Genomic DNA, 14,179 nt, shown 5'->3' with positions numbered 1-14,179 from the left:
CTGTGACCTCTGGGGCAGACTGAAGTGCTACAGGCTGTCGGTGGCTGTTTATTTAATTGATCTGCACAGCTTTGCGGCGGAATATCACCGCGGCTCGAGACGGGTCTTGTTCGCGAGCGCGACCAAGGGGGGATCGTTCGCGCGCAGGTCTGACCTGATGGCTTCCCTCCCCTCCACCCCACGAAACCCCTTTGTTTGCGTTCCGCGCGACCCCTGCCATCTAATGAATGCCAGCCTCTGTGATCGGAGTGAGCACGGGTCTTTGAGGCAACTGTTTCATAAAGCACATCAGTGTGCGTGTAGGTTTTAAATGCAAAAGCGTTATTGGTGGTTGTAGCTGAATAGCACAGGGCAGGCTTTGCAGGTGAGATGCCCATAGTCGGTCTTTCTGAGAGGTTGAATAATAGTAATAATAATAATAATAATAATAATAATAATAATAATAATAATAATAATAATAAAATGCATGAATGACAGGCCCAAAGAGAGAATGAGGTGCAGGCCCCAGGACTGTGCAGTTTGATTTGCATCTAAAATCAGCTGTGATGCAAAACGTAATCCAGAATGCATTTTCCTTTGCTTTAATTTGACAGTAACACACAATCACTCAACGGTGAAGTACTGAAATCACCATAGAGGAAAGTATCTGTATCAGAGAGGAGAGCAAGAGAGAAAGAGAAATAGAGGAAAAGACAGATGAAATCACAGAATGATGAAGAAAAAGGAAGAGAGAGAGAGAGAGAGAGAGAGAGAGAGAGAGCACAAGAGGGGAAAAAAAACCTAGCGCGTGTCATCTTCGGTGAATAAGGAAGTGATGGGCATCCTCTTGGCCGTGCGGTTGGCTCTGATTTAATGACTCACTTCGCCGCGCTATGAAGATTAGGAGCGAGTGACGGCAACGCACCATCTGTAAGGTAGCCGAGCGTCACAGTAATCCCCTCCCCCCATGCTGGCAGCGGGAGCCATGGCATGGCAAGGTCACCGCGGGTGCATGGCTCACCGCGGCAACGGGACGCGCGGAAGGCAAACCTGCACCACCGAAATACCTTTCGGCGCTTCAACGAGACGTCACTGGATTTCTGGTGGAACGATGTGGACTGGAGTACATGGAGAAGCTCTCGCTGGTTGAATGCTTGATTCATGCAATAATGATCATCTTGGCCCAAAAATCTCACTCCTTTCCAGACTTATTGAACAGGTACACTAAAGGATTGCCGATTAAACATTACAGCACTGATTGCCAAATTCTGGCTGGTTTCTCTTGCGGCGTCGTGGATTCTGATACAAAATTCTTGCACCTGAAATGTCTTCAGTGTATATATTGAGGTTTTTCAGTTGCCAGGTGGTGTCAAATATCTCAAACCAAGCTGTAAAGGCAGGAGTACACCTTGGCTTTAACAGCAAATTATACACAGTGAATCATTCAGTGAAAAATATTTCTTCTTCTCATTATTTTCACAAGGACAAATATGCTCTTGGTGCTAAACAAGGCACCATTTCATCCTTAACGGTCAAAGAATGCATGAATGACACATGCACGAGCTCGGTTAACATGCGGTGGGAAGGGTCTGCGTCAACAGTCCTCGGACGGAAGCGTACTTTTATTTCTCCTTTTAATAATCCTGTTACCGACACATTCTTTGGCTTAGCTCTGCAAACAAACTCATGTGGGAGCCCTTGTTACTTGGGAGTCACAACTTCCCAAACAGAAAAGCGCTACGTAACAAATAGATTCATGGGTGCACATCAGGAGGAATGTTATTATCCCACAAAGATCCGGAAAAACTAGGAATAAGAGGTCAAAATCCAACTGTCTGCTTAAAAGTATACAAAGTATAAAAGTATTGCTGGTGATATCCTTATTGGGCTAGTGCTTATCAGATAACAACCAAGCTTTTACAAATCGTGCACAGGTGTGCATATTCAGGTGTTCATTTGAATAACGCAAGCTGAATGAGTGCTTCTGGAATTGATCCCCGGAGAACAAGAGATGTCTGAGCTCGGACAAACCCACTCATTTCCCCGCCTGTGTCTTCCTCTCTCTCTGCTGTTAAGGAGAGGTGGAGCATGCACCATGGCAAGGGCCGGACCGACGCTGACCTGCCCAAGCAGGTCGGCAAAAGAGCCACATTCACCCACAACAGTACAGGCAGTTACCGAGACCCGAAACCTTGTGCTGGGGAGGAGTGGGCCAGCTTCCTGTGACCAAACACACACACACACACACACACACACACACACACACACACACACACACACACACACACACACACACACACACACACACACACACACTCTGTACTCTGTATTTTTTATATATGTTATATATATTATTTTATACATAGTATACATAAAATACAATGTATTTTTGCATGCTAAATGTTCTCAGAATTTCCACATCACTCATAATTTTGTTGTACCAGTATTCTCATGTCATTATTTGTAGCATGAAAAAGCTGTGAATCCTCTCTGTGTTGGCAGACTACTGCTGGACACCGAAGAGGGATATTCCTGTTTATGAATAATGAATATGTCATTAAAAAACATATGTGATACAAGTATAAAGTCACTTGTATCCAAAAGTACAAGTAAAAACTGTCCACCTATTTTAGTTGGGAAGAAAAAAAAAAGCTCAAATGTTGAGATGTGTTTCCATGCCAGTGTAGTCAGATCAGCCAGTGGGGTGGCAGAGTTACAGTAGATAATATGCGCATCCTTGCCACTGAGATCAGATCAGCCGGTTTCTTGCTAAAGCTCCATATCTCTTGAATTTTACTTTTATCCAAAAACTATATATAAAAAACACCATTAGCAATGCTGTTTGGCACTTACTTGTTCAAATAAAGCTCCACGAAAAGTCATGCAACCATGAGGAATGCTTGTTTGGTTGGTGGCTGACGAATGTCAGTCTGCCCTGAACTCCTGGAAGGATAGGCAGTTGTTGGGGCGGGTGTGCAGCGTTTGGAGAGCGAGTGGGATGCTCTCTGTAGGATATGGCACGTGGTGCTGAGATCAGCTCCAGACTTGCGGTGATGGAGCGGTGGAGAGTGAGCAACTGATTACCACCGGGGCTGCTCACCTGTGTGCCCGTCATTAGCTAGCCCCACCGCCAAACAGGTGCCATCCCCGCGCGTCCGCCACGCTCATCTGTGGTGGCACCCAGCCCTGAACTGGGCCTGTAGCCCCAGCGCCTCGTTGGGGGACGGGTGAGAGTGGGCCGGCCCTGGTACCCGGCTCCGCCCATGCGGACGAGGGCCAGAGGTCGATCCCTCCTACCTCTGTGAGTCTGGAGCGAGAGTCCTGGCTGCCTCTCCGGCCTGGCCTGAGGACGCGGGCGCCTGAACAGCTGGCCTCCCCCTGGCCGCTTGGCCGCGGTGCGGCTGCCACTTTATTAGTGGTGCCCACCGCACCAGCTGATCCTCTCTCAGGGTCCCTGTCACACTGATGTCTTCATCGCTAACCAGAGCAGACGCCCGCTCCTGGCAGCCACTGGAGGTGACAACAAATCCAATTATCTCCCCTCCATGGTGCCCAGGCAGCCTGGGCCGGCGTGACAGGGACGAGGATGCAGACAGGCAATGCCCTACCCAGCCCTCACCATCCGCTCCCACCCCCGACTACCCTCCGTGGGCCTGCTCACACGCCACCGACCTGCTAGTGAAGTCAGGGGGACAGTGGAACAAACACAGGACTCCTGAGTTCCACTGTGGCAGAGAGAGAGAGAGAGAGAGAGAGAGAGAGATGCAGAGCCCTGACAGGGAAAAAAATCTTTCAAAGTCACACTGAAAATGGTGTTTGCTGAAAGGTGATGGTGCTAATTCGAAGCAGGTGTGCTCTTCCCAGACACTGTTTAGGCCTGCGAACGGAGTGAGCCACTAACACTTGCTGCTCTGGTGAGAAGTGGGAAAAGGAGGCTCTGAAATGCTTCGAATTCAACTTCTGCCTTACTGCTGATCTGTTCACTTACCGTGACGTAGAGCAAGTTTGAAAGTTGAAAAATGATCGCTCTGTTGAGGGAGAAATCTCACAAAGAGCAGCGTTACCCTTCAATCGGGGTGTTTTTCCAATAAACAAAGCAATTCCACACATTAGGACATGCGGTATGTGAGCTGTGCATGCTATTAGCACAGAAATTGTCCTAATGTATGCGCAACACAAGCCTCACACTCTTATAGTAGGTTAAGCTATAACTCAATTTAATTTCCATATTCAAAATGAGCTCATATCTGAGGTCTGAAAGGGGATTTAGATTGCATGCATTTAATGCAGTACTGATTATTTATCAGTGTTTAGAAGTCTCTTTTTCACCTCCGACAGGCAACAGGAGAGACACAGGACCGAAACATGCTTGTCTCAGCCCTACCAAACGCCTGTTCCTTCCACCCGACGCAAGACACCGCGGATCTCCTGGGCCATCCATGCGGCTGGCACAAATGCAGAACGAGGACACGGAGGCCTCTGCTTGGTTCCTCGCGGTCGGAATCAGCCCAAACGTGGCGGCAGGCGCGCCAGGCCGGGAAGGCAGGTGCCCGCCCGCCTCCCCGGATGACAGAGGCGGCGCGGTGCTTGCGCTTAATAAAGCATCCATATTCATAGGGGCAGCCTGGGCGCTAGCGTGCCTGCTTCCGTCTGCCTCCACCGCTGGCATTTGAAAGGGAAAGGAAGGTTCTCGGTGGATGAAGCCCCCTGATAAAGGCAGCGACTCAAGGGCTTCATGATATTCAGATGAGCCCAAGTGCGGGTGGCTGGCGACTCGGCGCGCTTGAGCGTGGCGTTGGAGGACATGCCCGAAGGGAAATGCAAAAAGTCTGATGGGCAACTCATCCAATGGGCCATTCCCAGCAGTGGAGAGGGAGAGAAAGCCGGAATCCACTTATATCAAATATGAGCTGACATATTCCACCCTCAGCCTCCTGAAACAGTCCAACAGTAACGGTCGAAGCAAGAGTTTAGGTTACTTTTCCTTGCATATACTGCATTTGAAGACACTGTCTGTTTATCCTTCTAATCACATTCAAATTGTCAAGAATTCTCTTTTATGGTATTTCCAGATTATCAAGATATGCCTTTGTAATATGGAATATTTGCTCAAAATTGATGTCCTTTGTGACATGTATACCCAAGACAATCCAATGCTATAGCCTCCACTGCATAACACTTTGTCTTTCATACTTTCTTGCGCCTCCCCCACACCGCCTCCCACTCTCCCTCCTTGGCTCCCTCCACCTCCCCCTCCCCTCCCTAGCAAAGAAAAATGAAGAGAAAAAAAGAAAGAACGAAAGAAAGGAAGAAACCTCCTTCCTGCGAAACGGTAGGTCACACCTCTGACTGCACTCATGGGGGGGGGAGTCGAGCTATTAAAATGACAGGGAGACAGATCAAGTGTGACACATCAAAGAGCCCGGAAAAAGCCGGAAAACTGAGCAACGCATCCCCGCCTCATCCCACTCTCCAGTGGGGTGGGGGTGGGGGTGGAAACAAAGCCGACAAGCGCGCGCCGCATGGTCAACACGAGCACCCAGAGACTGGCACGCTCCCCTCGGCAGCCCCCCAGACCCAAACACCGCACCGTCCCCCGCGACTACACGTCCGATGACTACACTATACGCGCTCCCGCACTCAGAGGGGCTAATTAATGCTTTAATATGCAAATGAGTGCCACAGTAAATTACACAGCTGGCAAATATGCCTGTTTTGCCCCCGAAAACACGTCAGGAATCCAGCAAGACTGTTTGGATCGAGGATGTGGAGAGAGGCAGAGAGATACATACACATTTCAAAAAAGAAGACAATTTTTGAAGTTTTGGGGTGCCGAATGTCGAGCTGAAGTCTTGAAGTCAAAGAATGGCCACATCTCTGTGCGCTGTCTGGGCGAGTCGGGATTTAGTTATTTTAGAGATGGTCAGAAATCCACTCAGTCTGCGGGTGGGGCTTGAAGTGGTATCTAGATAACCAGGTAGGGTCTGCACCCGAGAGCTAGCAAATTCCAAGAAGCAGAGAGACGCGACAGCAGCTTTGGAGGGCTAGCTCTGATGAACGCTTCGCGTGAAGCCGAACGCCCGTTTTCTAAATCGGGCCGTTGTCTTCATGCCCCAAAACGCTGTGAACGTGACAAGGGAAGGTTTCGTGAAAGTATCACTATGATATGGTGCATGCTGTCAGCCTGCTGATACCTGCTAAACATGGTGCCACTAACCGAGAACGCTGGGCATGGAATGGGGGGAAAATAAATAAATAAATAAAATCAAATGCTGTGTTCCCAGGTTTGCGTTTTGCATAAGCAGTAATTTTAGCTACATTCTACCCACCTGATGTCATCAGCTCTAGTGTGTGTGATGTCTACCGTTCAGTTGTAACTTTTTGTGTGGGGAAGGCCAGATTAAGCACTCACTTCAGTCCCCATTCTCTGTCCATGCTTGGTCCATGTGATGTCCATTGCGATGTCCATGTGTGCATGCATGAGCACGTTTGTGCGTGCGTGAATGGTGTATATATGTAAGTGCATATATGCATGTGCACTTCTGAGTGTGTTTGTGCTTGTGCATGTGTGTGTGCCTGCACGTGTATGAGACTGTATGAGCCTCTGACTGGCCCAGGGCTGAGCTGATCTGTCATCAGTGCCATGAGCCGAGGGAACTCCTCTCTCTTTCGCTTTCTCTCTCTCTCTCTCTCTCTCTCTCTCTCTCTCTGACTCTCTCTCTCTCCGTCTCTCGTCGAGCTACCACCATCAGACAGCCAGACAGCATGACCAAGCTCAAACTCCCTCAAAGTCCCCAAACATCTCTCAACTCCAAACGGGGCCTCTCCCACAAGACCCCAGTTCTTCCCTGCAGCTCCACCTGCATTTACTGACACTTTAGGAGGGTCTCACAGCAACCTGATAGCATTCTGCCTGGCGACCATGCCTGTAAGCAAACGGTTCAGTTAGATTTGGCCTGGGGGGGTGGGGCATTTGATCGCCTTAGCGTTCACTTAGGTTCTACAACGTGTGGTTTGACATTGGCCAGCTTAGAGCCAATATTTAAGCAGCAAATAAACAAACAAATGCATACACGTTAAACAATACATGAAAAAAACCTTAAACTTGATGAGCTGAGGTTCCGGACGATGGTCATGAATACTGTTCATTCATTAGACTGACAAAGTGCCCTGATAGGTAAAATCAACACAGCCACCTTGCTACGACCACTGATAGCTCGCCCTTGGAATCCTGTGTTTCATAGCGCTCCCTCTATGAATATTTAAATTGGGTAAATAATTAATAATTAACGGCAAATAGGCCAATGAGCAAATGAAGCAGAGCATCAACAGACATGCCAAGTCAGGAGCTGTAAACAAAGACCCAAAGACCGACATTTTCTCCCTGCTACCTTCCTCCCTATTCAATATGCGCATCCCAAATTGCAAAATACACACACACACACATGAATGCACACACATATATACTCATGCACACACATGCTTGTGCACACGTGCACACGCACGCACTCACACTCACACACTCAGACCCACACAGACACAGACGCTTTTTCTTTGAGAAAAAAAGAGAAATTTTCACTTTTCTCAGGCCCAGGGAATTCCACAAGACTGAATCACAACACTTGATCTGACCACCCACTGATTTCTGATGGGAAGATTTTCTTTTTAATACAATCGTCACTCCTCTTGCCACTTCGTGGTTGGCCCAGATGAATCGCAGCAGTGTCTGAGCTCAGCCGCTGCAGAACAGCCTCCATTCGAATAAATAAGTTTAAATATCACGCCGTTTTAATTTAGCACAGCAGAAATATTACCATGGTCCTGTGTTTGAGCTGTGTTTAAATACTGTGTATTTTCAAAAGACCCTTTTTGAGCGTTAATGACTGAACTGAAAAAAACCAAAAAAACAAAAAAACATTATGAGATAGAACTGACTGACAGGACAGAAGGATTTTTTTTTTTAAAGAAGGGGGTGTGAATACACCGGAAAATCAAAAATAAAACAACTTCGGCTCCATACAAGAGAAGCTCTGGAGTGTATTTTAAAGTGAGCATTACTTTCCTCAGAGAATTTAATTAATGCTTTAACATGCAAATAAGTTAGAGGAGATAAAATCATGACAAACAGATGGCAACCTGGCTTAATTATTTTTTTCCCCTCTCTAATCGTGCAGGGGCACTGCATTAAAGCCGCGGCAACATTTTTTCAGGGCTTTCGCAGTCATACTGGAAGTGGTAACTCGGAAAATCCAGCAGCAGCCAAAGTCTCTGGGCGTCTATCTGGAACTAAGTTTGGGCTGTAAACTTTGGCAGCAGGTGATTTTGCCTGCAGCTGGTGGATATGCTGTGCTTTAAGAAGTAATGCTTTTTTGGTTCGCAGAACAGCACATGTTCGCACTGAATAAGTAACCCGCATGCTTGACCAATCCCAGACAGAAAGTGATGCCTCTCAACTAACCGTAACATTCCGCAACACTCCATGCATATTCATCTGTATATAAGCACTTAACAGACTTGTTGGCTTATTGTTCTTTTAAATGCTGGAGAAAAATGCTTTTAACTGTATTTCCTCAGGTACGCATTGCAAGGGTAAAATTCAACATAAAATTGCTCCTATGGGCATGCAGAGTGTTACAGATGGAGAATTGCTCCGAACCGAGTGAAGCTGGCACTCACTGACCGTCTCCTCCTTGGGGTTGTGGTCCAGTTCTAACTGTAGTAGGGAGCGGTTGATCCTCAGGGCCAAGGCGAACGCCATCAGGCCTCCAGTAAGCACGTGGTTGTGCCTCACGTCCAGCGTCTGGAGCAGGCGGCTCTCGGCAAGGAACTCCGCCAGCAGCACGGCACCTGTCACGAGGACCAAACGCCACATCTGACCAGACGCAAGGTCCAAAGGTGGGGAGAGCATGAAGCGAGGCAGGACAGAGGCGAGGAGAGGAAGAGACAGAAAAACAGAGCGGGCCGGGGATCCCTACCCTCACACGTTATCCCAACCGATGCCAGTATGAGCTGGGTCAGAGAGCGGTTGCTTATGAGTGCTTCCTTCAGGATGTGGATGCCCTGGTTCTCCAGGTTGTTCCTGCCGAGGTCCAACATTTCCAGTGATCGCGACATGGGCTGCAACAAAATCGAAGGCGGCTGAGGCGAAACGCGGTTCTAGAGTCACAAGCAACCACAGTGTCTTGCACGCAAATCTACAAGCTCGCAACTGCAGGTGCGGTTACAGGTGAGAGAAATTTGTGCGATTCTGTAAACTCTGTGACTCATAACAGCAGCAGGAACAGCGCGAGTCTCCGATCGGCAGCGTCCCTTCTGTAGCCAGATTAGCAACTACAGGAAACAGGAGACAGCAGAGGACACAAGGGAGATTCCTCCTCGCGGAACGGGATGGACACCATGCTAGTTCTCTCAAATCCCTTTACGCTCATGCGGCCAAACCCCTTTTCTCGGCTGAACAACTAAAAACTGGCTAACTCCATGCGATAATTATTTTCATTTGCAGCACAGGGACAACACGTCACACACACACACACACACACACACACACACACACACACACCATCAGCATTGTGGTAACGGTAGTTGTAAGAGTTAGTGACTCTGTCATGCATGAATACTAACTCATTAGCAAAATCTGCTTGGCTTGTTCATCGGTCTACTTAAAACTACTGTACTGCACTGACAGTAATAATAATGATAACCCCAAAACAAGGCACAGAGACATTTAACACTGCATACCGTTTGCCTGACATATAACAGCTCTGCCTTATCCAGTTTTGTTGGCAGTTAATGAACGTCCCACAGTAAAAACAAGCGTGACATCACTAAGGACATCCGCCTGATGCATAAGCAGAACTCCACGAACGCCACCCAAACAATATGGAAAATATCATGATTTAATTAGCTTCCTCTGACAAGAGGGAGCTTCCTCATCTGACCGAATAACCCATTCATTCCTCCTGCTACTGCCTTCCTCTAAAGGCACAGCAGAATAAAGACATACAAAAAAACCCCAGAGAGGTTAATAACAGCCCTTCCTGTGTCATATTCGACACGACCAGCCACTGCACTAATTATATTCATTACAGCCGCGTGGACGTCTACTTATCCTTCTTAATGACAGAGCGCATGAAAAAGCCCTCTAAACACATATCTATTATTTAATCAAACTGTTCTTATTTGGTGCAGGCAAAAAGGAGTGAGCTCGCTTTATTTCTGGCCTGGATGAATTCTCTGTCTATGTGCCAGCGGCCAACAGGATACAAAAAGCAGGCCTTTAATTTGCACCCTTTTGATTTAGATCGCCATTCAAATGACAGAAAGGTACAGTTTATTCTGACAATCAGAGCTACCAAAGAGGAATGGATATTATTAGGGATTACATATAAGCTACTGAGGATAAGCCAGACAGTTTCTTTTTGCTCCCTTTTCTTTTCTCCTAGTCTGTCAAACTCTATTGAGACAAAAGAATCGAGCAGCTGTCATAAAGACGTGCAGGCGCTTCTTGTATAAAAATGGTTTGTGGGTCCCATTTGAGAGAATTTCAACTTATCATGCTTGCTCAACTTTAAACTACAGAAATAACTAATCTATTATTAGCAGTCATGGAAGAACACCCCTTGGGGTCACAAAGTTATTCATATAAATATCATCTTAAAGAAACTTCAGACTTACAGTAATGTGGGTGGCAAAGACTACTGGGCCAATTTTCCAGACACGGTTTAACTCCAGTGTAAAAATAACAGTCAGATTTCACCTTTGTAACAACCAGCATTAAGTCTTAAATGCTACCGCTGGACAGTAATTTTGGAGAATTTAACATATGTAGTGTTGCTGAGCGTGTCGGATTGCGCCGCTGGTTATGTCCATCATTGTTTAGACAATGTTACAGTCGTTTAGTCTTTTGTAGGAATCATACATGCCACACTTTCTAAAAAGCATTTACGCTTAATATTTCTTATGAATTTAATGGAATTTATTTTTCACTGGAGCTTTTAATGCAGATCTCCACCAACAATGTTTTTTTTTTTTTTTTTTAGTCTTCGTTTCGTGTCTGGAAAATTGGGTCATAATGTATTAGCATATTACGAATGTCATCAGACTAATTGGTAAACAGTGCTGAATAAACGCACTCTTACACCCCTTTTACATCAGAGTTAATGAATATGCACTATAACTCACCAGAACACTTTCTAGATGAGTCATGCCACGGTGAGTAATTTGGTTGTTACACAGCACTAACGCCCTCAAGCCGTACTTCTGAGCTCTCAGACCATCACAGAGTTCCTCAAGGCCTGTGGAGCGAGAGAGGAGACGCCAGCAGGCCGTCAACTTAAAATAACTCCAAAACTGAAGTAAAGAACTGTACATGCACTAGGACGAGTGGATATGTTCACTTTGGGATGAGCACGGAGGATCAAAAACGCGAGCATACCAGAGTCGGATATCGTGTTATTGCTGAGGTCGAGGGTTTGGAGTGTGCGGTTGTACTTGAGGAGGAGTCCCAGCTGCATGGAGTCCTGGTAGCTGTTGAGCTCATTGTCACACAGGTAAAGTTCCTGGAGAACTGTGTTCTTCTTCAAGCTACCAACTCGGGGGAAGAAAGTTGTAAATCACCTCAACGCCTAGATCTATTAGCTGCCATTATTTCATTGCGGAGTGACAATAGTATGTCATTACAAAATTACGAGGGGAAAAAGAGATAACACTTCAGCAATGAATTCAAAAACAAAAGATGAGCACCACATATAAACACCCTTGAAAGCAGCCCTTTCAAATGAAACTCACACGTTTCATTGGACTAACTTTATTATTAGGGTCCTTACTATTTACATCATGGTGATTACTGTGGTCATCATTGTAATCGACAACATCATTACGTGTCCTTTCAAAATGGAGACCCTTTCATGGGCTATTTGTCCGTGGCCTCACACAGCCGCCTGTCTGGATCGATGCAACAGATTTGATCAGACCTTTTTGGTTGCATGCCGAATGCCAACATCACCATCACACACGGCGGGAGACGAGTGGGGGGAGGGAGGGGGAGGTCGTTGGATTGATTGGAGGGACTCTACTGCGCGAGCTAGCAAGTCCTGCAATCAGGGACCTGCCGGTCGATAGCAATGATCAGCAGCTGTGCGTCCTGCCGAGAAGCATAGGGGGCGGCCTGCGCGGCCCCAAAATATCAAACGGATCCAGGCAGTGCTTAAAGGAACAGAGCCCCGCGCGCGCTGGATGTGCCACTCGAGTCCTCCCGCTCATTTAAGGTCCTCTCGCGCCGCTCTCGCTTAATGACCCGCAGCCGGATCGGCCCTCGCTCTCCTCCGCCGGGACATTACCGCGATCAAACAGCTGCAGCTCCGCTCAATCTGGACATTATGCCAGACGGACAAAGGCCTGACAAAGCTCTCGCGCGACAGACAGCCAGGAGAGAGTAACGCAATTTGACTAATGTGCTTCAGTTAATTAGTCGCACCTCCTCAGCCGGCGTTGGCGTGGGACCGCCCCTGTGACGCGAAGAGCTTCGGTAGCCGGGCAGCAGCAATGGCTGAAGAGCGGTGCTCTTAGAGGAGCTACCATGCAGGGGAGAGCGAGAGCGAGCTGGTCTCACAGTGAGCTGGCCACAGTGGCTCTCACGGATCGGTGCAACAGCGTGTAAAGTGACAGGCAGAAGATTAGGACATCTAATCCTGGCTGAGTCTGACTGTTAAGGTCGCCGGGCCAAAATCTGCCAGTCCTCTCGCTGTCCTTCGTCATCTGTTCCTGCTGGCCAGGGCCATGTATGGACAATACATATTCTCCCTCTCTCACACACACACACCATGCTCTGGACCTAGCACTCAGCCAGCATAGGCAAGAGGACATGCAAGGCTCACAGACCATTATTAAAACACCAACTATGGATTTTTCACGACTCTAAAGGATTTTGTTTCTTTTATATTTAGCAAATATTACTAATATTCACATTTGGATCTTTACAGCAAGCACTAAAACATTACCAATACAATACAGTGAAACAGTATGTATATTAGACAAGGAATGTTTTTCCCATATATATTAATTAATGTGCAATTGTGTAGTACACTCACCTCATCTCAAAGAGTTAAAAAAACCAAAAGTATTATAGTTAATTAAATCTTCTATGTTACAACATCTAGCATTTCCAGCTGCTAGTCTTCTCCCGCTACACTGGACGGTGTCGAGCGTGGGGAGCTTACCGAGGGTGAAGAGGGGTCTACCACTCAGGCAGGTGTTTTCAAGGTGCAGCACAGTCAGTCTGCTGGTGTGGAGGGCTTTGGACAGGGCTTGCACGGGGTAATCCTGCAGGGATATGTTACAGGCGTCCAGCCTCCGCAGACACTCACTCTGAAGAGCGCGGACAGTGAGGCAATGGAGGGAGAGAATGAGCGAGAGAGAGTGGGAAAGAAAAAGGGGTTGTGAGAGGGAGAGACAGGGGGGTGGGGGTGGGGGGAGAGAGCGCGAGAGAGAGGGAGGCCTGATTCTGCCCTTACTGTGGACTGGCCTCACTCCCTTCCCATCTCCTATCAAACAGTAGCCTGTCTGAAAGAGCCAGGACGTCAAAACTGAAAAACAACAGTGACAGGAGGCTGCTATAGATCTGGGGGCCATTGTTAGGTTTCATCCCCTAGTCCACCACTTCAAAAGTGTCCAGATTTTTTTATTTCTTTGTTTTGTTGTGGGTGAGAATGTGATTGATCTTATATAATGCTGCCTAAGAGTATGCCTTTGGTTTGAGCATTGAAGTCCACGGAACCATGAGGGGTAGTTCAACTAGGTAGTCTTTCATCTAGAGATGCTGCTAATTGAACATAATATCGTTGTGAACTTAAGTGAAGTGTAATGATATCCATTAAAATCAAAGTGCGAATACAGCAATATCCTGCGGTGTGAATATTTTCATCTCTGATGCATGGTAATTCATTACTTTCACTGCACTTTGAATACAAATCAAAAGACGGATCAGACCTGAGACCACAGAAAGGGCACTTGCCTTTACTAGAAACTGGCTCCGTGGCTTCCAACTCGAAAAATTAATGCAAAGACAAAGTTGCATTTTGTAGACTTGCATTTAAAGGAACAATATGTAGAATATTTTTCACAAAAATTAATTAAATATTTAGAAAAATACATTTTACTTAGGTTATATGTAGCAGGGGTGGAAGGTCAGATGAGCATAAGG

At 47.0% G+C, this 14,179-nt stretch overlaps 1 protein-coding gene across 1 annotated transcript in view; it reads right to left on the bottom strand.

Annotated features, from left to right (window-relative positions):
* Positions 1–13,786, bottom strand: part of si:dkey-288a3.2 (protein phosphatase 1 regulatory subunit 37) — a 21,452-nt gene extending 7,666 nt beyond the window's left edge. Inside the window, exons 1-6 of the mRNA XM_027013954.2 lie at positions 13,754–13,786; positions 13,197–13,344; positions 11,414–11,569; positions 11,161–11,273; positions 8,955–9,096; positions 8,660–8,826 (exon numbers count right to left, since the gene is read on the bottom strand). Of these exons, the coding sequence (XP_026869755.2) occupies positions 8,660–8,826; positions 8,955–9,096; positions 11,161–11,273; positions 11,414–11,569; positions 13,197–13,344; positions 13,754–13,786 (759 nt within the window). The remainder of the gene's footprint in view (positions 1–8,659; positions 8,827–8,954; positions 9,097–11,160; positions 11,274–11,413; positions 11,570–13,196; positions 13,345–13,753) is intronic.
* Between the last annotated feature and the right edge of the window lie 393 nt (positions 13,787–14,179).

The sequence above is a fragment of the Electrophorus electricus genome, chromosome 13 (genome assembly GCF_013358815.1).
Source record: "Electrophorus electricus isolate fEleEle1 chromosome 13, fEleEle1.pri, whole genome shotgun sequence".
In the NCBI taxonomy this organism is placed as follows: Eukaryota; Metazoa; Chordata; class Actinopteri; order Gymnotiformes; family Gymnotidae; genus Electrophorus; species Electrophorus electricus.
This window is presented reverse-complemented; position numbering and strand designations above follow the sequence as displayed.